General features: G+C 44.6%; 1 protein-coding gene across 7 annotated transcripts in view; it reads left to right on the plus strand.

Annotated features, from left to right (window-relative positions):
- The window catches only part of LOC124006786 (electrogenic sodium bicarbonate cotransporter 1-like), an 81839-nt gene that overhangs the window by 34745 nt on the left and 22636 nt on the right, over window positions 1–24458 (plus strand). For 5 of the 7 annotated variants that reach the window (XM_046316937.1, XM_046316936.1, XM_046316938.1 and 2 more), the window contains 10 exons: window positions 957–1092; window positions 4544–4704; window positions 4890–5072; window positions 7374–7514; window positions 9192–9268; window positions 10343–10500; window positions 10919–11006; window positions 13676–13830; window positions 14053–14181; window positions 14682–14856. In XM_046316937.1, coding sequence (XP_046172893.1) covers window positions 957–1092; window positions 4544–4704; window positions 4890–5072; window positions 7374–7514; window positions 9192–9268; window positions 10343–10500; window positions 10919–11006; window positions 13676–13830; window positions 14053–14181; window positions 14682–14856 — 1403 coding nt within the window. The remainder of the gene's footprint in view (window positions 1–956; window positions 1093–4543; window positions 4705–4889; window positions 5073–7373; window positions 7515–9191; window positions 9269–10342; window positions 10501–10918; window positions 11007–13675; window positions 13831–14052; window positions 14182–14681; window positions 14857–24458) is intronic. The other 2 variants (XM_046316939.1, XM_046316941.1) reach the window with 1 other exon arrangement.

The raw sequence follows: 24458 nt of genomic DNA on the forward strand, positions 1-24458 counted from the left end.
TCCCAGCTCTCTGCAGGTCATTCACTAGGTCCCCCCGTGTGGTTCTGGGATTTTTGCTCACCATTCTTGTGATCATTTTGACCCCACGGGTTGAGATCTTGCATGGAGCCCCAGATCGAGGGAGATTATCAGTGGTCTTGTATGTCTTCCATTTCCTAATAATTGCTCCCACAGTTTATTTCTTCAAACCAAGCTGCTTACCTATTGCAGATTCAGTCTTCCCAGCCTGGTGCAGGTCTACAATTGTGTTTCTGGTGTCCTTTGACAGCTCTTTGGTCTTGGCCATAGTGGAGTTTGGAGTGTGACTGTTTGAGGTTGTGGACAGGTGTCTTTTATACTGATAACAAGTTCAAACAGGTGCCATTAATACAGGTAACGAGTGGAGGACAGAGGAGCCTCTTAAAGAAGAAGTTACAGGTCTGTGAGAGACAGAAATTTTGCTTGTTTGTAGGTGACCAAATACTTATTTTCCACCATAATTTGCAAATAAATTCATTAAAAATCCTACAATGTGATTTTCTGGATTTTTTTTCTTCTCATGTTGTCTGTCATAGTTGAAGTGTACCTATGATGAAAATTACAGGCCTCTCTCTCATCTTTTTAAATGGGAGAAATTGCACAATTGGTGGCTGACTAAATACTTTTTTGCCCCACTGTATGTAGAAATTAAAATAGACCTTTTGTACAGTATTTCCGAATAACTGTCCTTTTTCTTGCCCGAAATTCATTGTGACAAATGAATCGGTCATAAAACAATCTGTGCAACCCTCGATTTCAAAATTTCAATATGACCCTTCAATATTACTTAAATTTCAGTCATGAGATTTTGTTGTTGTTGCTTTAACCACTGAGCCTCAGACCCTCATGTGATCTTTCGTTCTTCTTCGCTCTCTCTCTCTTTCTCTCTCCACCTTCTCTCTCGCTTTCTCGCTCTTTTCCTCCCCATCTCCTTCCAGTCTCTGCAGCAGCAGAGAGGATCAGGTTCATCCTGGGTGAGGAGGATGATGGACCCCCGCCCCCTCAGCTCTTCACTGAGTTGGACGAACTGCTGGCCGTCGATGGACAGGAGATGGAGTGGAAGGAGACAGCCAGGTGAGCTGTACACACACACTGACTCTTTCCTTTAGTTGGAGAGTTGGTCAGTAAGTCACTCATGCGCGTCAGTTCAAATGTCATGGCTTTACACGTTTAACACCCAGCTGTGGTATATTGCAGTATCGGGTGTGTGTATAGATGTAGGGGAGTGTTCATGTATGAATTAGGGCTGGGAATTGCCAGGGACCTCACAATACTATATTAACACTATATTAACACAATTCCATACTGCGCTTGTATTGCAATTTAATGTTTTGTACACTCAGTGTATGTCTGCTGCAGAGAGAGCACAAGAAAATTTGTTTTCATCAGTCATGAAAATAAAAATGCAGAAAATATTTTGGCTCACTTTTGAAGATGGAGAACAAGCTATAGGAAAAAATTGTTTAGTGCAGGTACAGCTGACTAACGCTCCACAACAAATTATATATTTTTGTATTATTTTGTATTTTTTTAGTGATACTTGGAGTCAAAGCATCAATATATTGTCGTCCAAAATAATATTGCGATATGTAACGGTATACATCCCCCCCATCACTAACATGAATTCCTGCACAGGAGAATAGTGTGTCCTCCAGTGAACTCCTTGCCCACTCTTATCTGGATGAACAACACTGCACTGTCCCCTTAGCGAACCCAGAACACAACCTCAGTTACCTACCATGTGATCTTCTTTCTGGACAGGTGGCTTTCTGACAGCACCTCAGTGTTGATTTCGGATACATTATGCCTTTTACAGATGTAGGATTTCAATTGGATCACTCTTTTGTTGCTGTCATTTTTCTGCAAAGCAGGAAATGCAAACTTGTAGTGTATTTGAGTTTTAAAAAGGCATCTAAAGTTGGTCATTTCCACTTTGACATTTCAGACTTGATTTGCCCTACTGGAAAAATGTCAAACCCTACAAAAATGTCCATTAATTATAATAATTCACATTTCCTGTTGCTGCAGGATTCTTTTCATGAACTGTGCAAACTGGCTCAAATTAAGATCCTACATATGTAGATGATTTAAGATTAAACGGACGGACGGGGGGATCTGTTCCAACATCAGTATTAGTACTCTGATGCGCTTAATACATATAAAGTTTTGACCCTAAGGGCCCTGGTCAAAAGTAGTGCACTAAATAGGGAATAGAGTGCCACTTAGGAAAACAAGCACAGTAATGAAATAGCCAAATACGTCAGTCGTTTTTACTAGCAGCAGTTAGTTCCTGGTTGGCTCAAAGTGAAGGACGGGCAGACGGACAGAGACAGTAATAGCATTGCAGGTGGAAGACAATGGACATTATCTTTAGGGAAACAAATGTCTGCTTTATACACCTCCTGAGTTTCAGTAGTAGGCTTATCTATTATCATACAGCCACACACTGATACTCACACCCTATCATTTTCTCGCCCCCACCTTCTCTCTCTCTCTCTCTTGCCCCCACCCTCTCTCTCTCTCTGTCTCTCTCTGTTTCCTCCCTTTCTTTCTCACCTTACCACTCACTGACAGAGACATGTACACACATACTGAAAGATACGTGCTCCTTTACCCATTCACTTAAAACCTCCAATAAACCCCTGCTGTAATACTTGAATTGAGAGTGCCTTGAGTGTCTTAGCCCTAGTTCAAACACTGCTCTATCGCCACTCTGAACAGAAAAAAATGCCACTCTTTGGAAGAGCGTGGGTAGAGTGCCGTCTGAAACAGTGCGCCTCGTCGGACATTTGACGATAGTCTCTTTTGGTGCGGTGCAGGTGAAGCACGCCTCTGTTTCATGCAGCGAGCAAGAGCAGTTCTTCGACTGTCGGGAGAAATGGTCATGCATATTAATAATAATGCAAATAAAGGTTGCTTTCTACCACACCCACAACAGAAGCACAGTCATGGTCTCAGATTTTCAGGTGGGGCTAAGGCTCATGGTTGGTGTCGTTTTTGGTGTTCTTTGAAACTAGAAAAGACAGTAAAAACATGACTTCTCAACACAGCGGTTGAAACAGTCATAACCGATGGGCGTACAAATTGAATGTCTACGTTGCACAGTAGGCATAATATCACTATCTCTAACAGATCTCATGGTTTATTTTAGGGATGAGGAGACTCTTCCTGATTCCTTAGTAAAACGGGAGTTATGAAATCTGAAGACACGTTACATTAACTGGGACATTAAACCAATCATATTCACAGTTTCAAACATTAACTTCAGCAATGCACGCACAGGTGTGTGAATCATCTTTATTTGTATTTTTAGTGCAATAAACTTGGTTTCTTTAAAACGAGGTCGGTGTTATGCTTGAATTTGACACAAAACCAACAAGGAAGTCTGCAACGGTTGTATGAAACCAATCAGTACGTCAAGCAAAGCTCTCAACCATGCCAGCCCACTCTTAATTTCTATTCAGTTCGCCTCGCCATATGTTCGGTGTCTGAATTGTGCGTTAGAAGATTTCAGTCCACCCCCAAACTCCCTGTGGGTTCCAGCTCCCCCCCTTCCCTCATCCCTGCCTCCCCATTAGAGGGAAAGTAAATCCCTAAGGCTGTAAGTGTCCCAAGGGTCCCCTACCTCTCTCTCCCTCCCCTCCGGGGGCCTGAATGGAGGTGAGTCAGGGGGACCGAGGTTAGATGAGGCCCGGTGGAGCATGAGTTATGACCATAGGGACACTCTATCCTCCTAGGAAACCCTCCTCTCCTGGACCAGGTGAATAGCTCTTTGTTATGGAGAAATGTGAAGAATTCTAAAGGGATGAACCTCTCCCCCTCAAGGTTCTGACTGCCACAGAGGGTGTGTGTGGTCCTTGTCTTAGTTCAGAGGCTGTTATTTTAAGATTCTTTGATGTGTACGGTTACAGTGGTTCTATCTTTAAAAGTTTTGGAGCTTACGTCGCAACCTTTTGTGGTAGATGGTGACAGATTGTGGTAAATTGTGCCATTCTGGCAACAATGGCTGCCACTTAAATGACGTGCCATAGAATTCTGCGGCACCCCGCAAACTGTGCTGCAGTACGTCGCAACTTTTCAAGGAAGAACCACGACTTGGCAATGGAAAGAACCACGTTCAGCATGTAAATGTTTAGTTTTTGTATTGGGTCGTCCCACATCCTCTGCTATTTTCCGTGAACAGTGATGGAAGCATGACATAGAGGGGTTGTTTTGTAACTAAAAAAAAACTGTCCTTGTCTCCTTTTGTCTTCGGCCTGTTTTTGGCTGTGAAATGATATGAAAGGCTTTGTTGGGATGTTTTTATTGCTCTCCTCTACTGACCTTTACTGTGAGGTAACTTACCTTGCAGAACCTGCACCTCTGTAATGATAAAGGATTTTTAAAATCAAACTTAACCAAGGTTATTCCCTTTCCTTCTGTTTGTCTCTGTATCTATTTATGTCTGGGTCTGTCTCTCTCTCTCTCTCTAACCCCATACCCTCTCACCCTCTCTTTCTCTGTGTCTTAATCTATTTCTCTCTAGGTGGATAAAGTTTGAGGAGAAGGTGGAAAAGGGAGGTGAGCGTTGGAGTAAGCCCCACGTGGCCACCCTGTCCCTTCACAGTCTGTTTGAGCTGAAAACCTGTATCGAGAAAGGCACCATCCTGCTGGACCTGGAGGCCTCCACTCTACCACAGGTGGTTGGTAAGACAACTACACTTCACATAAGCCCCGGCATATCACTGCACCAGACAGGCAAAATCATCAGTCAGTGTGTCTGACTGTACAGTGCTTTTACAATTGGGACATTGCAAAACAGTGTTCTCAATATTGACATGCTCTTCATTCCCTTTTGCCTCTATCTGCCCCCCCCACCCTCCCTCTCTCAGAGTTGATCACTGACAGCCAGATCGAGATTGGTCAGCTGAAGGCCGAGCTGAAGGATCAAGTCATGTACACGTTGCTACGAAAACATCGTCACCAGACCAAGAAGTCCAACCTGCGCTCTCTTGCCGACATCGGCAAGACGGTGTCCAGTGCAAGCAGGCTGTTTTCCAACCAAGACCAGAACGGTAATGCAGAGGACAGTTTGTTGCTGTCTTTATTTTTTTTGTCCTTACCTCCTCCTACCTACCTTATTCCAATCACATCTACAATGATAAATGTTTTACCTCTGGTGGACTTTAACATCAATTCTATAGGATATGGTGTAGTGTATGATAAACATTATGGGCCATCATTTGATTGCATTAAAGATGTTATAGGTACATACAGTTGAATTCACAAGTTTACATACACCTTAGCCAAATCCATTTAAACTCAGCTTTTCACAATTCCTGACATTAAATCCTAGTAAAAAAGTTAGGATCACCACCATCTCTACCTTCTGTAGCTCAGTTGGTAGAGCATGGCGCTTGTAACGCCAGGGTAGTGGGTTCGATCCCCGGGACCACCCATACGTAGAATGTATGCACACATGACTGTAAGTCGCTTTGGATAAAAGCGTCTGCTAAATGGCATATATTACCTTATTTTAAGAATGTGAAATGTCAGAATAATAGTAGAGAAAATTATTTATTTAAGCTATTATTTCTTTCATCACATTCCCAGTGGGTCAGAAGTTTACATACACTCAATTAGTATTTGGTAGCATTGCCTTTCACAATGCTTCCCACAAAAGGTTGGGTTCATTTTGGCCCATTCCTCTTGACAGAACTGGTGTCACTGAGTCAGGTTTGTAGGCCTCCTTGCTTGCAAACACTTTTTCCGTTCCTCCCACAAAATTTCCATAGGATTGAGGTTAGGGCTTTGATGTCCACTCCAATACCTTGACTTTGTTGTCCTTAAACCATTTTGCCACAACTTTGGAAGTATTCTTGGGGTCATTGTCCATTTGGAAGACCCATTTGCATCCAAGCTTTAACTTCCTGATGTCTTGAGATATTGCTTCAATATATTCACATCATTTTCCTCCCTCATCCTGGCATCTATTTTGTGAAGTGCATCAGTCCCTACTGCAGCAAAGCACCCCCACAACATGATGCTGCCACCCCTGTGCTACACGGTTGGGATGGTTTTCTTTGGCTTGCAAGCCTCCCCTTTCTCCTCCAAACATAATGATGGTCATAATGGCCAAACAGTTCTTTTTTGTTTCATCAAACCAGAGGACATTTCTCCAAATAGTATGATCTTTGTCCCCATGTGCAGTTGCAGACAGTAGTCTGGCTTTTTTATGACGGTTTTGGAGCAGTGGCTTCTTCCTTGCTGAGCGGCCTTTCAGGTTATGTCGATATAGGACTAGTTTTTACTGTGGATATAGATACTTTTGTACCCGTTTCCTCCAGCATCTTCACAAGGTCCTTTGCTGTTGTTCTGGGATTGATTTGCACTTTTCACACCAAAGTACGTTCATTTCTAGGAGACAGAAAGCGTCTCCTCCCTGAGCGGCATGACAGCTGCGTGGTCCCATGGTGTTTATACTTGCGTACTATTGTTTTTACAGATGAACGTGGTACCTTCAGGCGTATGGCAATTGCTCCCAAGGATGAACCAGACTTGTGGTCTACTATTTTTTTCTGAGGTCTTGTCGGATTTCTTTTGATTTTCCCATGATGTCAAGCAAAGAGGCACTACCCCCAATTGACTCAAATTATGTCAAATTATGTCAATTAGCCTATCAGAAGCTTCTAATGCCATGACATCATTTTCTGGAATTTTCCAAGCTGTTTATAGGCACAGTCAACTTAGCATATGTTAACTTCTGACCCACTGGAATTGTGATACAGTGAATTATAAGTGAAATAATCTGTCTGTGAACATTTGTTGGAAAAATTACTAGTGTCGTGCACAAAGTAGATGTCCTAACCGACTTGCCAAAACCAATAGATTGTTAACAAGAAATTTGTGGAGTTTTTGAAAAACAAGTTTTAATGACTCCAACCTATCTGTATGTTAACTTCCGACTTCAGCTGTATATCTAGGTGGCTATAGACTGAACTATTAACCATGTGAATGTGCCTGGCAAGATTATTGTAACCCTGAGTGTTGATGCTTGTTTTTTTTCTTCTTCTAAATACTACTATCTCCGAAATGGATTCAGACTTTACAGCATCTGATTTTATTATTTATCAAAACCGGAACTGCTTGGATAGCCACTCACAGTAATATGGTACAACACTTTGAAGTGTGTGAGATTGTTCTTGTTCTCTCTAACCTCGCTCTTTATTCTCCTGAGCAGGCTAACATTCTCTACACTGGCTTTGTATGAAAAGTCTAATAGGTTCTTGTCTTTTCTCTTCTTTTCACTTCTTTCCTTTCCCTGTCTCCCTTCCTTCACTTACGCTCTCTCTCTGGATGCTCTGTCTGCACTAAAGCACGCAGTCCCCATGAACACTCCCAGCCCTTCCCCCACTCCCACCCCCAGTCCCAGTCCCAATTTGTGCCTTATGCAACCCCGCTCGGCTCTGAGGAACCGATAGAGGAGGTCCAAAGGAGCTCCAGCATGCAATACATCAGTAAGTCAGGTTATAATGCTTTATTACACATGGGATACCTTATTACGTCAGGTTATAACACGTATGGCACAAGACTTGCCTGTGTAAGTCAGGCTATAATACATTATAACCAGGGGTTAGAACCAAAGTTATTTTCCTATTGTTTCATTCTAAACAGAACCACTTTTTAAACATTTTTGTTCCGACTAGCAAAATAATGTTCTGAACTTGAAGCGCTGGGCAGCTTGTTAGGTAGATAACAAGCTTGTGTGTGCAGAGTTAAAAACACGTCTTACCTTTTTGTAGTTATTAAATCCAATGTGAAATATAATAACTATGCCTATAGTGTCCTTAAAAAAAGTGAATTAATAAAAAATCTCTCATCTAAATCAAGTTTGTAACGTCAGTACAGTAGCCATTCTTCAGATGTGGGGATGGGCAGGTAGCTTAAACACACACAGGCAAAGATTATCAGCTTGCTGGTGAGGGCTTTGCATAGGCGCTTTTGTTGCGTTTTGTTGTGGGACTAGGAAAAAATGCCTGTAACGTAAAATGAATATTATTAACTGGTTTCCATGCTTTTAAAATAATGGTTCTGTTCCGGAACAGTATGGATAACTTTCGTTCCGGTTCTGTTCCTTACAAAATGTCATTATTTTCCGGTTTTCAGTTCTGTTCCCTGAACCGATTTCAACCCCTGATTATAACATTATAGTGCATTATAACATACCCTTGTGTGGGATACTTTTGTAAGTCGGGTTACAAAAAAATACAACACTCTAAAACATGAACATTTTTCAGTAAGTCAGGTTATAATGCATTACAACACCCTAGTGTGGGATACCTGCGTAAGTCAGGTTATACTAGTCATATAACATTAGTCTATAACAGGTCATAACACATACCTTGACAATAGTCTATGTGCTAATTTGCGATCCAAACTCATATTGCTGATATTAGTATTGATGACTGAAAACAATACTCTCATGGGAAATCACCATTTTTGGAGGATTTTTTATTCGACTGCATCAAACAGCATCCTAGTCAGTCTGTCATGCCCAGAGAACTAGTAAACAACCAACTAGCTAATGACTATTGAACAACTTTGTCAGGTTAACAGAACTGCAATGCAAAGCCAGCCTGGGTATCTGAGTCTGGGTATCTCTCCCACTCGCCCACCAACCCCACCATAGACTACAAACAAGACTGAGTGTCCGTGCCCTCTCTCTGCTTTGCCGTGTCAGTGAGTGACCAGTTGGCATCAGATCAGAGACGAACAGGGCACGGCAGTGGGAGATTTCAGTCAGAAGATCTGATCCACTGCAGCTGGCATCGGCCCTAAAGCTTAACTAAGCCCTGGCAGCCTTCCCGATTTTTATATTAGGCCTTCTGAAGTTTCTGTTCCTATTTTCTTCTGTTTCTCTTCATCTCCTTCTCTGAGATCAGTCTAATCTAACTGGGCCTTTGTCTTTTCTGTGACTTGTGCTTTACCTTTCATCTCAGTGACTTTGTTGGACCCCAGGGTTGTGTTCATTAGGCACCAAACAGAAGAAAACTGCCTGAAACAGGGAGGGACTACCTGGTCCAATAAGAAACACTCATCTCCACTTCAGAAAGCATTTTGACTGTTTTGGGCCCTAATGAACACGGTGACCCCTCTCAGTCCTGGTCTTTGAACTCTGACCTCTGACCCCACAGGTAGCCCAGCCACAACCCATCGGAACCTGACCTCTAACAGCCTCAATGACTTCTCTGACCAACCAGATCGAGACCAGGTGAGGATATTATTGTGTGTGTGCGCGCGTCTGTTTGGGCACTCTAAATTTCAACTCCTGCTCTAACACTATGCAGGGTCAAAGATTGGGCACAGCGTGTGTGGTTGTATGTGATGGAGTGTGTTCCTAGGGGTGTGTGGCCTTGCTCGACTGATAAAGCCGATGAGCCCTGACACTCTCTCTTAAGTGTTTAGTGCCAATGTTGCTACTCCTCCTGAAGCCTGCTGAAACCAGTACACAGACACAGTAACTAACTCTGGGAATTACACTGACCACAGTAGCTCATTTGTCAAATTGCTCTGGCTTTTGATTAAAAACCAAGGCCTTGCTTAGTTGATCATCTCCTCACCCGAGGTCTCTGGATGTTTAGTTTTTTAAAAACATTTCACTGGGACTTAGTACGTCCAGTGTCCCACTTAGGCCTTCATTTGAATTTAGCGGCATATTGACCTAAAGGGAAGGGATGGTATGCATTCACCTGGCCTGTTATTCTGTATATGCACAGAGGTGAATATTTTCTTCTGTTGCTACTGTGTTACATTCTCATTACATATCATTATAGAGACTTGTTCAAGTGTATAACCAATGAACAGAAAGGACTTCATTATGTGTCCTTTCTCAGACTGCTTGTGAGTTAGTGAGTCACAGAGTGATAAAAACGCTTTAATCTGTTTCTACAGACGCGACGAGCTGCAATGTTGCCACATAAATCAGCATGCAATGCCAATGTGCCGGGGACGGGTTGTACTGTGCAGCCCCATTTAATTCATGGAACTATGTACAATTTTGGAGCATGTGAAATGTCCATTGTTACAGTACCTTTGCTGCTCTTCTCATTCTACTCTGATAAGGACAGTCGTTTCAAGCACCGTGTCTTTTGAATGGATGTGGGTCAAGGCTAGGATTTCATTGCTTTCTTTCTCTTTTTCCGTCTCTATCTTTGTTTCTCATGCTCTCTCTCTCGCTCTCTCCTCCTGCTCTTTGTTCAACTCTCTCTCTCTCCCCTTTCTCTTTATCTCTTGTCCCCCCCCTCTCTCTTAATCTCCCTTTCTCGTCCCCCCTCACCATCTGTAGCTGAGGAATAAGTTTATGAAGAAGCTTCCTCGTGATGCCGAGGCATCTAACGTCCTGGTCGGAGAGGTGGACTTCCTGGACACGCCCTTCGTGGCGTTCGTCCGTCTGCAGCAGGCTGTCATGTTGGGAGCTCTGACAGAGGTCCCCGTCCCTACCAGGTAACCTAATGACCTCTGACACCAACTACAACCACAATCACAATCGAACCAGAACTAAACAAACCCACCAAATATACCACATATCTCATAGCCTGTAGAGCAGGCCTGAGCAATTCCAGTCCTCGGGGCCTGATTGGTGTCATACTTTTACCCCAGTTAACACACCTGACTCCAATAATCGAATAATCATGATCTTCAGTTAAAAATGTAATTTGTTTAAATCAGGGGTGTTGGGGCAAAGGTGTGACACCAATCAGGCCCCCACAAAGACTGGAATTGCCCAGGCCTGCTGTAGAGGATGATTGGTACTGTATTTATAGAGTTCAACCACTAGTGACCACAGTTTCCCCCAATTTTGGCTTTTTGTTAACTGTCTATTTCTGAATAACCGTCTACTTTTTTCTCCGTTTCCTTTCAGGTTTTTATTCGTGCTGCTGGGGCCCAAAGGAAAAGCCAATTCTTACCATGAGATCGGACGCGCTATCGCCACCCTCATGTCTGATGAGGTACGTGACCACTGTGTCCAGCCCGCTTATATTGTATATTTACCAAGGAGTTGATACTGTCCAGTCTTCCTGGAGTTCAAGGGACTTGGTCCGTGTGAATGTATATTTTGTTTGTTAATCTGAGTGTGAGTCTATTGCTGCGCTGCTGTGTTTCCCCCATGTTTAGTGAATGTCTGGCCAGCTGTAGTATTAAGAGATTAACATAGGCAGAAAGAAGACTCCAGGCCACATATAGCACCCAGGTGGCATATGGCTCAACATGGTGTAGTCTAGGAAACTAAGATGTCATGTCTTACACAAGGCTTTCTGGATCCTACAGTTGTAATTATGAAATTGGCAAGGCTTACAAGGTTGATCTGGGATTGAAGTCATAGTACGGTTAGAGTAGATTTTAGCCTTGTACTTCCACATTTATTTATTTTGTATTTTTATTTCACCTTTATTTAACCAGGTAGGCCAGTTGAGAATAAGTTCTCATTTACAACTGCAACCTGGCCAAGATAAAGCAAAGCAGTGCGACAAAAACAGAGTTACACATGGGATAAGTAAAAGTACAGTCAATAACACAATTGAAAAATCTCTATATAGTGTGTGCAAATGGAGTAAGGAGGTAAAGCAATAAATAGGCCAATAGTAGGGAAGTAATTACAATTTAGCAAATAAACACTGGAGTGATAGATGTGCAGATGATGATGTGACAGAATAAATATTGCTGTGCAAAAGAGCAAAAAAAGTAAATAAAAACAATATGAGGATGAGGTAGGTAATTGGATGGGCTATTTACAGATGGGCTGTGTACAGCTGCAGCGATCGGTAAGCTGCTCAGATAGCTGATGCTTAAAGTTAGTGAGGGAGATTTAAGTCTCCAACTTCAGCGATTTTTGCAATTCGTTCCAGTCATTGGCAGCAGAGAACTGGAAGGAAAGGTGGTCAAAGGAGGTGTTGGCTTTAGGGATGACCAGTGAGATATACCTGCTGGAGTGCGTGCTACGGGTCAGTGTTGTTATGGTGACCAGTGAGCTGAGATAAGGCGGAGCTTTACCTAGCAAAGACGAGTCGTGGAACGAATATGTAGCGAGGGCCAGCCGATGTCAGCATACAGGTCGCAGTGGTGGGTGGTATATGGAATTGATCTTGCGAGATTACATACGGTCAGGTCCATAATTATAAAAAAATATTTATTTAAACTTTATTTAACTATAAACAGTCAGGTCCATAATTATTGGCACCCTTGATAAAGATGAACAAAAAAATCTGGTATAAAATAAATAATACAATACTGTGCTGTATTGTATGATTATTTTTTTGCAAATGTTTTGCTCATCTTTATCAAGGATGCAAATAATTATGGACCTGACTGTTTATAGTTAAATAAAGGTTAAATAAATATTTTTTATAATTTATTATCCGTGTAGCAAATCATATATGTAAGCTTGTGAGATCAGTGTGGTAGTACGAGGCTAGGTTGACCGTCATGCCTATTGACAAGACATTATGACAAGACAATCGTAAAAAGGAGCGTACTGTACGACAGCTGTATCGTTTAGTGTTATTGCAGGGAAATGCCACATTCTCTGACTATTGTCTCCCAGCCTCATAGTAGGATATAAGGTGTTATAAAGACCAGCACTGCTCCTGCTTTAGAGTTTCTGTGATTGTAATCTCTCATGATTGTCACCATATTCTTTTCCTGTGTTGGTGGATATCTGAGTTCTTATTTTACACTCCACCTAACCTCTCCTGCACTGCCCACACTGACCCACAAAATGTTTACAAACACTCCTCTCCCTCCGATTACCCATATTGCACCTGACTCTCATATTCCCCACACCCCCTTTTTTCCCAGGATTTCCTCAAGTTACAGTTGAACTAAAACCTCAGCTTCCCTGTGAACGCTCAGCCCCATAGAGATCTTTATCTGACTGTGGCTCTGATGCTGCTTTTTGACTAACACCAGTGTTTCACTTAATGTATACTGTACCAGGGAAGTTATACTAGGGGAGTTGTGTTTGCCTAGCTAGGGCTGACAGTGAGGACTTGTGAAGAGCAGAATCGACAACTCCCGCATAATCAAAACAGTTGCTTTCTGAGAAGCTGTTAAAGCTCTAAAGTACCAGTGGCCTGGCTTTGGCCCCAAGTGAGAGCTGGTCCGCCGGAGCCATGGCCCAGTGAGACACGGGTGCCGGCCCATGTAGATGGAAACGGAAAAGGCTGAGCCTTTTGGGTTAAACACCTGGTTAAATCCTGTATGAAGTGATCTGCCCTGGCCTGGCCTGAATGGCTCAATACTCTGTGCCTGAGATTTACAGAGATACTCTCAGTGCAATAAGAGCTCCTGGTGGTCTTCTGTAGCTCAGTTGGTAGAGCATGGACCTTGCAATGCCAGAATAGTAAGTTCGCAACCCTGTACGTAAAATGTATGCATGCATGACTGTAAGTTGCTTTGGATAAAAGTGTCTGCTAATTGGCATATATGTATACTATTATTAAGAGATTATGGCTTAAATAGATTGGATACGGTAAGTCTTTACATAGAAATAGATGATAATGATTAGGATCCAATTACTCAGGTCACAATATGAGGAAGAGACAAGTGTGAAACAAGAAATGCTTGGTTGTGTGCCGCTGTTGATGTTAATATGATTCCTCATCGGTTGTGTTGTGGTCAGGTGTTCCATGACATTGCCTACAAGGCCAAGGACAGACAGGACCTGCTGGCGGGCATCGAGGAGTTCCTGGATGAGGTCATTGTCCTACCCCCAGGGGAGTGGGACCCTGACATCAGGATAGAACCCCCCAAATCCCTGCCCTCGTCTGACAAGAGGTACAGCCCTGTCACACACACCTCTGGTCCTAGAAGGGTTAAACAATTCTGTAAATGTTCCTAGTTCCAGGAAATTACTTAAATTGCGCATGTCTTTTTAAAAGTGACCCGGACTATTCCCTCTCTTTCCTCCAAACTTGGTACTCATGGTGGACCACAAACAATCAGATGTGTGTCGGAGAGTGATGTCTGTGGGTTAACCTACTGTGTCTGTCTGTATAGGAAGAACCAGTATAATGCTGGGGGTGGAGGGGATGGGCCCCAGATGAATGGGGACACACCGGGACATGACGGGGGTCAGGGAGGAGGGGGACATGGACATGTCGGAGAAGAGCTCATGAACACTGGGAGGTAAGGATGACACTGCTCATTACTACTAGCCTAAACCATATGATATGGTGTAGTCTTGAATAACAGAGCAGTCTTCAACTGTCAATACAGAGCTGTCTTCAACTGCCAATACCAACATGTCGTACATTGATAGAATGTCACTCAGCAAGGGCCTCAACTCTCACTGAAATCAGAATGCAAAACTATTTACTTTTACACTGTAACTCCATGCATGTTTACTAAGGGATTCCAGGAAATTACACCTCATGTGTGTGGCCAAAGCAAGACACTATTTACCATTGCCTTTTAGTTACGCTTTGTGCCAGACACTGATTTGTGATGAGACCGCATCTTTAGTTATCTCATAAACCAGACCGATTCAGTAGCTACGCTGACGAAATCAGAATGGGGATCGTAGTGATCCGTCCCCTATTACGAGGCTACGTCTTTAAATCATTTGCCAATAACAAAGAGTTTGTGGCATAAATGTAACATTTTACTGTCACATTTTCATTGTTAAGGTTTTGCGGCGGCCTCATTCTGGACATCAAGCGGAAGCTGCCTTTTTTCGCCAGTGATTTCTACGACGCCATTCACATCCAGTCGCTGTCCGCCATCTTATTCATCTACCTGGGCACTGTAACCAATGCAATCACCTTCGGAGGGTTGCTAGGAGACGCTACGGAAAACATGCAGGTGAGCCCCACCTGTTTATTTCTTTGTGAAACAGAATCCGTTGAAATATTTATTATATATATTTTTTGCATAGGCATAACTGGATTTAAGCATTGGCAAATACTATATTAATAATTCGTAATGAGGGACAGGATATTGACCTGTGACCTCAACAGGGCCCTAGTTGTAGCATATAACTGGGACTCCTTGTCATAGTACCGTCATGGCAAATGCTCAACTTCTAAATCTAAATTGCTTTACATCTCCTTATAGCTCATCTTGTAATGTAGGCTATAGTATAATTAACCTGACCTGGGACACAGCGCCCCACCTTACTTGTGCAGTTGCCACTAACTGTGTGTTAAGGGCATATGCCAAGACAGGTGTGTGTATATTGCTGGCTAGGATGATCTGGTTCACTGTAGATATGCAGACAGCTTGTTGACTGTTAGAGTATGAAGTGGGAGAGTTGGGGAGAGTACAACTAAACACACACGCACACACAACCCCCCCACCACTACCACCACACACACAGCAAGCTGTATCAGTCGTAGCTGAGTAAACGTAACTCCATATACTGAACATCTCAATGGAATTCACTGAGTTGAGTTTTGGCGGAGTGCATCGCCGACTAAATCGATATATCAGAATCTGTCGATACTTGTTAAAAAAATGTACGCGTACCTTGTACCTATGTTTGGACTGTATAGCTATGTTGTTTGCTTTGGGTGCGCTGTAGTTTGGGATAAAAATAGCATTTTATACAACCTCCGCCAAGGAAGCTGTTTGTAAGCAGCCCCTTTATTGCACGGCAGATTTTTTTTCTTTAGCAGGGGATATATAGAATACAATTTTTTTAAATAAAAAACTACGGATCCCAAATTCTATCGTATACTCCATTGGGAAACAGTGGATTACACGGCCCAATAGAATTAAGTTATTATCAAAAACTACGGATTGCAGAACCCCCCAGAAATAACATAGTTATACAGTACAAACATATGTATGCATTCAAGAATGCACATTTTTGCAAGTATCGACTGATGCCGACTTGATGTAGTCTTAGTGACAACTCAACTCTATTGAGATGTATATGGGGTTGAGTTTACTCAGCTACGTCAGTCGAGGCAGGCATGCGTGAGCCGAGGAGAGCTGGCCTCAGGGGATTTGGCTCCACTAGAAATAACTACAGATCCAGATTACTCAGCTAGCCTCGTCACTGCCCCATCTCCTCCGTCCTCCCCCAACCTCACTCCACTGTGTGGGAGGAGGGGAAGGGAATCCCTCTCCTGACCTCTGACCTTTCCAAGAAGCCATAGCTAACCAAGCATTGGTGCACAGCGTTCCAGGCAGCGCAGCTCTGATCCTGCATCCCATCTGTCCGTTGGCTCCTACCCAGGCCTGGTGACCGTGTGTAAAATACAGATAGTATAAACACACGATGGCACTTTGTGAACTTGAACAGGGCTGTCTGTCCTGATTGACCTGTATAACAGCTCTTTGTATGTCTGGAGTTGTGTGATGGGGGAAATAAAGCAAACGCTGAATCGGCAGATTGATATCATGATGTCGAAAGCTTAAAATCAAAAGAAATTACATTTGTCACATGCTTCATAAACAACAGGTGAAGACTGTGAAACGCTTACCAACAATGTAGAGAGAAAAAAAGATAATTGATATGAAAAATAATAACACGAGGAATAAATACACAATGAGTAACGATAACTTGGCTATACATTGCCTTTGGAAAGTTTTCAGACCCATTGACTCTTTCCACATTTAGTTACTTTACAGCCTTATTCTAAAATGGATGAAATATATATATATATTTTTTGCAATCTACACACAATACCCCATAATGACAAAGCGAAAACAGGTTTTTAGATTTTTTTGCAAATTTATTAAAACTAAAAAACGGATACCTTATTTACATAAGTATTCAGACCCTTTGCTATGAGACTTGAAATTGAGCTCAGGTGCATCCTGTTTCCATTCATCATCAATGGTGACTTTAAAACTGAGCAAACGGGGGGAGAAGGGCCTTGGTCCGAGATATGACCAAGAAACCGATGGTCACTCTGACAGAGCTCTAGAGTTCTTCTGTGGAGATGGGAGAACCTTCTAGAAGGACAACCATTTCTGCAGCATTCCACCAATCAGGCCTTAATGATAGTGGCCAGCAGAAGCCACTCCTGAGTTAAAAACGATTTAATACATTTTAGGATAAGGCTATAATGTAACAAAATGTGGAAAAAGTCAAGTCGTCTGAATACTTTCCTAATGCACTGAATACACAGGATACCAGTACAGAGTCGATGTGCAGGGGTACACTGTCATTGCGGTAGATATAGGGATTAAGTGGCTAGGCAACAGGAAAGATAATAAATGGTAGTAGCAGCATTGTTTTATTTTTATTCCACCTTTATTTAACCAGGTAGGCTAGTTGAGAACAAGTTCTGTCATGCAGGTGAAAGAGGACCCAAAAGCGACTTAACAGAAACAGAGTTTATTCAAGTCCAAACAGAAAACGACAAATCCTGAATCCTTAACAGGAAATGTCCAAACAGGGAATAACAGAAATCCTCTAGTCTGTAGAGGGGAATAACAGGAGAAGCGGCCACAGACTGCAGGTCGCTTTCGGGTAGGCGCAGGCCGTAGCTGACAGAGACACCTGCTCACACGCAGCATCTGATGAAGGCAAAAACACGACAGGACAGGGCGATACACAATCACAGCACGGCGAATTCTAAACAAGGAACCGACAGGACAGGAACGGAACACAAAGGAAGAAATAGGGACTCTAATCAGGGGAAAGGATCGGGAACAGGTGTGGGAAGACTAAATGATGATTAGGGGAATAGGAACAGCTGGGAGCAGGAACGGAACGATAGAGAGAAGAGAGAGCGAGAGAGTGAGAGAGGGAGGGGGAGAGAGAGGGATAGAAAGAGGGAAAGAACCTAATAAGACCAGCAGAGGGAAACGAATAGAATGGGGAGCACAGGGACAAGACATGATAATTAATGACAAACATGACAGTACCCCCACTCACCGAGCGCCTCCTGGCGCACTCGAGGAGGAATCCTGGCGGCAACGGAGGAAATCATCGATGAGTGAACGGTCCAGCACGTCCCGAGACGGAACCCAACTCCTCTCCTCAGGACCGTAACCCTCCCAATCCACTAAGTATTGGTGACCCCGTCCCCGAAACGCATGTCCATGATCTTATGTACCTTGTAAATAGGTGCGCTCTCGACAAGGACGGGAGGGGGAGGGAAGACGAACGGGGGTGCGAAGAAAAGGCTTAACACAGGAGACATGGAAGACAGGATGGACGCGACGAAGATGTCGCGGAAGAAGCAGATCGCACAGCGACAGGATTGACGACCTGGGAGACACGGAACGGACCAATGAACCGCGGAGTCAACTTACGAGAAGCTGTCGTAAGAGGAAGGTTGCGAGTGGAAAGCCACACTCTCTGGCCGCAACAATACCTTGGACTCTTAATCCTGCGTTTATTGGCGGCTCTCACAGTCTTCCCCGCAGACAAAGGCAGACCGGTAATGAAGTCTAAGGCGATGTGAGACCATGGTCGAGAAGGAATGGGGAGCGGTCTGAGAGGCAGGAGGAGAGTTACCCGACTTAGTCTGCGCGCAGTCCGAACAAGCAGCCACGAAACGGCGCGTGTCACGCTCCTGAGTCGGCCACCAAAAGCGCTGGCGAATGGACGCAAGAGTGCCTCGAACACCGGGATGACCAGCTAACTTGGCAGAGTGAGCCCACTGAAGAACAGCCAGACGAGTGGAAACAGGAACGAAAAGGAGGTTACTAGGACAAGCGCGCGGCGACGCAGTGTGCGTGAGTGCTTGCTTAACCTGTCTTTCAATTCCCCAGACTGTTAACCCGACAACACGCCCATAAGGAAGAATCCCTCGGGATCAGTAGAAGCCACAGAAGAACTAAACAGACGGGATAAGGCATCAGGCTTGGTGTTCTTGCTACCCGGACGGTAAGAAATCACAAACTCGAAACGAGCGAAAAACAACGCCAACGAGCTTGACGGGCATTAAGTCGTTTGGCAGAACGGATGTACTCAAGGTTCTTATGGTCTGTCCAAACGACAAAGGAACGGTCGCCCCCTCCAACCACTGTCGCCATTCGCCTAGGGCTAAGCGGATGGCGAGCAGTTCACGGTTACCCACATCATAGTTGCGCTCAGATGGCGACAGGCGATGAGAAAAATAAGCGCAAGGATGAACCTTATCGTCAGACTGGAAGCGCTGGGATAGAATGGCTCCCACGCCTACCTCTGAGCGTCAACCTCGACAATGAATTGTCTAGTGACGTCAGGAGTAACGAGGATAGGAGCGGACGTAAAACGTTCTTTTAGAAGATCAAAAGCTCCCTGGGCGGAACTGGACCACTTAAAACACGTCTTGACAGAAGTAAGAGCTGTGAGAGGGGCAGCAACTTGACCGAAATTACGAATGAAACGCCGATAGAAATTAGCGAAACCTAAAAGCGCTGCAACTCGACACGTGACCTTGAACGGGCCAATCACTGACAGCTTGGACCTTAGCGGAATCCATCTGAATGCCTTCAGCGGAAATAACGGAACCGAGAAAAGTAACGGAGGAGACATGAAAAGAGCACTTCTCAGCCTTTACGTAGAGACAATTCTCTAAAAGGCGCTGTAGAACACGTCGAACGTGCTGAACATGAATCTCGAGTGACGGAGAAAAAATCAGGATATCGTCAAGATAGACAAAAACAAAGATGTTCAGCATGTCTCTCAGAACATCATTAACTAATGCCTGAAAAACAGCTGGCGCATTGGCGAGACCGAACGGCAGAACCCGGTACTCAAAATGCCCTAACGGAGTGTTAAACGCCGTTTTCCACTCGTCCCCCTCTCTGATGCGCACGAGATGGTAAGCGTTACGAAGGTCCAACTTAGTAAAGCACCTGGCTCCCTGCAGAATCTCGAAGGCTGATGACATAAGGGGAGCGGATAACGATTCTTAACCGTTATGTCATTCAGCCCTCGATAATCCACGCAGGGGCGCAGAGTACCGTCCTTCTTCTTAACAAAAAGAACCCCGCCCGGCCGGAGAAGAAGAAGGCACTATGGTACCGGAGACACAGACAAATAATCCTCGAGAGCCTTTTCGGGAGCCGACAGAGAGTATAGTCTACCTCGAGGAGGAGTGGTCCCCGGAAGGAGATCAATACTACAATCATACGACCGGTGAGGAGGAAGGGAGTTGGCTCGGGACCGACTGAAGACCGTGCGCAGATCATGATATTCCTCCGGCACTCCTGTCAAATCGCCAGGTTCCTCCTGAGAAGTAGGGACAGAAGAAACGGGAGGGATGGCAGACATTAAACACTTCACATGACAAGAAACGTTCCAGGATAGGATAGAATTACTAGACCAATTAATAGAAGGATTATGACATACTAGCCAGGGATGACCCAAAACAACAGGTGTAAACGGTGAACGGAAAATCAAAAAAGAAATAGTCTCACTGTGGTTACCAGATACTGTGAGAGTTAAAGGTAGTGTCTCAAATTTGATACTGGGAAGATGACTACCATCTAAGGCAAACATGGGCGTAGGCTTGTCTAACGGTCTGAAAGGAATGTTATGTTTCCGAACCCATGCTTCGTCCATGAAACAACCCTCAGCCCCAGAGTCAATCAAGGCACTGCATGTAGCAGGTCCAGCGTAGATGGACCGACATAGTAGTACAAGATCTAGATGAAGAGACCTGAGTAGTAGCGCTCACCAGTAGCCCTCCGCTTACTGATGGGCTCTGGCCTCTTACTGGACATGAATTAACAAAATGTCCAGCAACTCCGCAATAGAGGCACAGGCGGTTGGTGATCCTCCGTTCCCTCTCCTTAGTCGAGATGCGAATCCCTCCCAGCTGCATGGGCTCAGTCTCAAAGCCAGAGGAGGGAGATGGTTGCGATGCGGAGCAGGGAAACACCGTTGATGCGAGCTCTCTTCCACGAGCCCGGTGACGAAGATCTACCCGTCGTTCTATGCGGATGGCGAGAGCAATCAAAGAGTCCACATCTGAAGGAACCTCCCGGGAGAGAATCTCATCCTTAACCACTGCGTGGAGTCCCTCCAGAAAACGAGCGAGCAGCGCCGGCTCGTTCCACTCACTAGAGGCAGCAAGAGTGCGAAACTCAATAGAATAATCCGTTATGGACCGTTCACCTTGGCATAAGGAAGCCAGGGCCCTAGAAGCCTCCCCACCAAAAACTGAACGGTCAAAAACCCGAATCATCTCCTCTTTAAAGTTCTGGAACTTGTTAGAGCAATCAGCCCTTGCCTCCCAGATAGCTGTGCCCCATTCTCGAGCCCGGCCAGTAAGGAGTGAAATGACGTAAGCAACCCGAGCTCTCTCTCTAGAGTATGTGTTGGGTTGGAGAGAGAACACAATCTCACACTGCGTGAGAAAGGAGCGGCACTCAGTGGGCTGCCCGGAGTAGCAAGGTGGGTTATTAACCCTAGGTTCTGGAGGCTCGGCAGGCCAGGAAGTAACAGGTGGCACGAGACGCTCTGGAACTGTCCAGAGAGGTCGGAAACCTGAGCGGCAGGTTCTCCACGGCATGGCGAGCAGCAGACAATTCCTGCTCGTGTCTGCCGAGCATGGCTCCTTGGATCTTGACGGCAGTGTAACGAGCGTCTGAAGTCGCTGGGTCCATTCCTTGGTCGGTTCCTTCTGTCATGCAGGTGAAAGAGGACCCAAAAGCGACTTAACAGAAACAGAGTTTATTCAAGTCCAAACAGAAAACGACAAATCCTGAATCCTTAACAGGAAATGTCCAAACAGGGAATAACAGAAATCCTCTAGTCTGTAGAGGGAATAACAGGAGAAGCGGCCACAGACTGCAGGTCGCCGGGTAGGCGCAGGCCGTAGCTGACAGAGACACCTGCTCACACGCAGCATCTGATGAAGGCAAAAACACGACAGGACAGGGCGATACACAATCACAGCACGGCGAATTCTAAACAAGGAACCGACAGGACAGGAACGGAACACAAAGGAAGAAATAGGGACTCTAATCAGGGAAAGGATCGGGAACAGGTGTGGGAAGACTAAATGATGATTAGGGGAATAGGAACAGCTGGGAGCAGGAACGGAACGATAGAGAGAAGAGAGAGCGAGAGAGTTAGAAAGAGGGAAAGAACCTAATAAGACCAGCAGAGGGAAACGAATAGAATGGGGAGCACAGGGACAAGACATGATAATTAATGACAAACATGACAAGTTCTCATTTACAACTGTGACCTGGCCAAGATAAAGAAAAGCAGTTCGACACATACAACAACACAGAGTTACACATGGAATAAACAACATTACAGTCAATAATATAATAGAAAAAGTCTATACACAGTGTGCAAATGAGGTAGGATAACGGAGGTAAGGCAATAAATAGGCCCTAGTGGTGAAATAATTACAATATAGCAATTTAAATACTGGAGTGATAGATGTGCAGAAGATGAATGTGCAAGTAGAGATACTGGGCTGCAAAGGAGCAAAATAAAGTAAATAACAGTATGGGGATGAGGTAGTTGGATGGGCTATTTACAGGTGCAGTGATCTGTGAGCTGCTCTGACAGCTGGTGCTTAAAGTTAGTGAGTAAGATATGAGTCCCCAGCTTCAGTGATTTTTGCAGTTAGTTCCAGTCATTGGCAGCAGAGAACTGGAAGAAAAGGCGGCCAACTGAGGAATTGGCTTTGGGGGTGTCCAGTGAAATATACCTGCTGGAGAGCATTCTAGGGGTGGGTGCTGCTATGGTGACCAGTGAGCTGAGATAAGGCGAGGCTTTACCTAGCAAAGACTTATAGATGACCCAGAGCCAGTGGGTTTTCCGCCGAATATGAAGCGAGGGCCAGCCAACGAGAGCATACAGGTCACAGAGGTGGGTAGGATATGGGGCTTTGGTGACAAAACAGATGGCACTGTGATAGACTGCATCCAATTTGTTGAGTAGAGTGTTGGAGGCTATTTTATAAATGACATTGCCGAAGTCGAAGATCAGTAGGATAGTCAGTTTTACAAGGGTATGTTTGGCAGCATGAGTGAAGGACGCTTTTTTGCGAAATAGGAAGACGATTCTAGATTTCATTTTGGATTGCAGATGCTTAATGTGAGTCTGGAAGTAGAATTTACAGTCTAACCAGACACCTAGGTATTTGTAGTTGCCCACATATTCTAAGTCAAAACCGTCCAGAGTAGTGATGCTGGACGGGCGGGCAGGTGTGGGCAGCGATCGGTTGAAGAGCATGCATTTAGTTTTACTAGCATTTAAGAGCAGTTGGAGGCCATAGAAGGAGAGTTGTATGGCATTGAAGCTCGTCTGGAGGTTAGTTAACACAGTGTCTAAAGAAGGGCCAGAAGTATACAGAATGGTGCCGTCTGCGTAGAGGTGGATTAGAGAATCACCAATAGCAAGAGCGAAATCATTGATGTATACAGAGAAGAGAGTCTGCCTGAGAATGGAACCCTGTGGCACCCTCTTATAGAGACTGCCAGAGGTCCGGACAACAGGCCTTCTGATTTGACACACTGAACTCTATCTGAGAAGTAGTTGGTGAGCCAGGCGAGGCAGTCAGTTTGAGAAACCAAGGCTGTCGAGTCTGCCGATAAGAATGTGGTGATTGACAGAGTCGAAAGCCTTGGCCAGGTCGATGAATACAGCTGCACAGTATTGTCTCTTATGTGATGAGTCAAAAGAGTTAGTGCAAAAAGGGTCAATGCAGATATTCCAGGTAACTGTTGGTTACCTATTTAACTAACTATTTAGCAGTCCCATGGCTTGGAGGTAGATGTTCAGGGTCCTGTTGGTTCCAAACTTGGTGCATTGGTACCGCTTTCCGTGTGGTAGCAGAGAGTGGTAACAGTCTATGATTTGGATGGCTGGAGTATTTGACAATTTGTAGGGCCTTCCTCTGACACTGCATGGTACAGAGGTCCTGGATTGCAAGGGAACTCTGCACTAGTGATGTACTGGGCTGTACACACTACCCTCTGTAGTGTCTTGCGGTCGCATGCCAAGCAGTTGTCATGCCAGGAGTTGATGCAGCTAGTCAAGATGCTCTCATTGGTGTAGCTGTTGAACTTTTTGAGGGTCTGAGGGCCCATGCCAAATCTTTTCAGCATCCTGAGGGGAAGAGGCATTGTTTCGCCTTCTTCACAACAGTGTTGGTGTGTGTGTGGACAATGATAAATCCTTAGTGATGTGGTCACAGAGGAACTTGAAACTCAACCCATTCCACTACAGCCCCTTTGATGCAGATGGAGATGTGCTCGGCTCTCCTTTTCCTGTAGTCCACAATCAGCTCAATTGTCATCGCAGTAGGCAATTATAAGTTGTTTCATTGTCGTTGGTTATCAGGCCAACCACCGTCGTGCCATCAGCAAACTTAATGATGGTGTTGAATCATGCGGCCATGCAGTCGTAGGTGAACATAGAGTACAGGAGGGAACTAAGTATGCAACCCTGAGGGGCCCCCGTCCTGGGGGTTAGCGTGGCGGATGTGTTATTGCCTACCCTCAACATCTGGGGGCAGCCCGTCAGGAAGTCCAGGATTCAGATGTGGAGG

This window comes from Oncorhynchus gorbuscha, linkage group LG20, assembly GCF_021184085.1.
Source record: "Oncorhynchus gorbuscha isolate QuinsamMale2020 ecotype Even-year linkage group LG20, OgorEven_v1.0, whole genome shotgun sequence".
Classification (NCBI taxonomy): domain Eukaryota; kingdom Metazoa; phylum Chordata; class Actinopteri; order Salmoniformes; family Salmonidae; genus Oncorhynchus; species Oncorhynchus gorbuscha.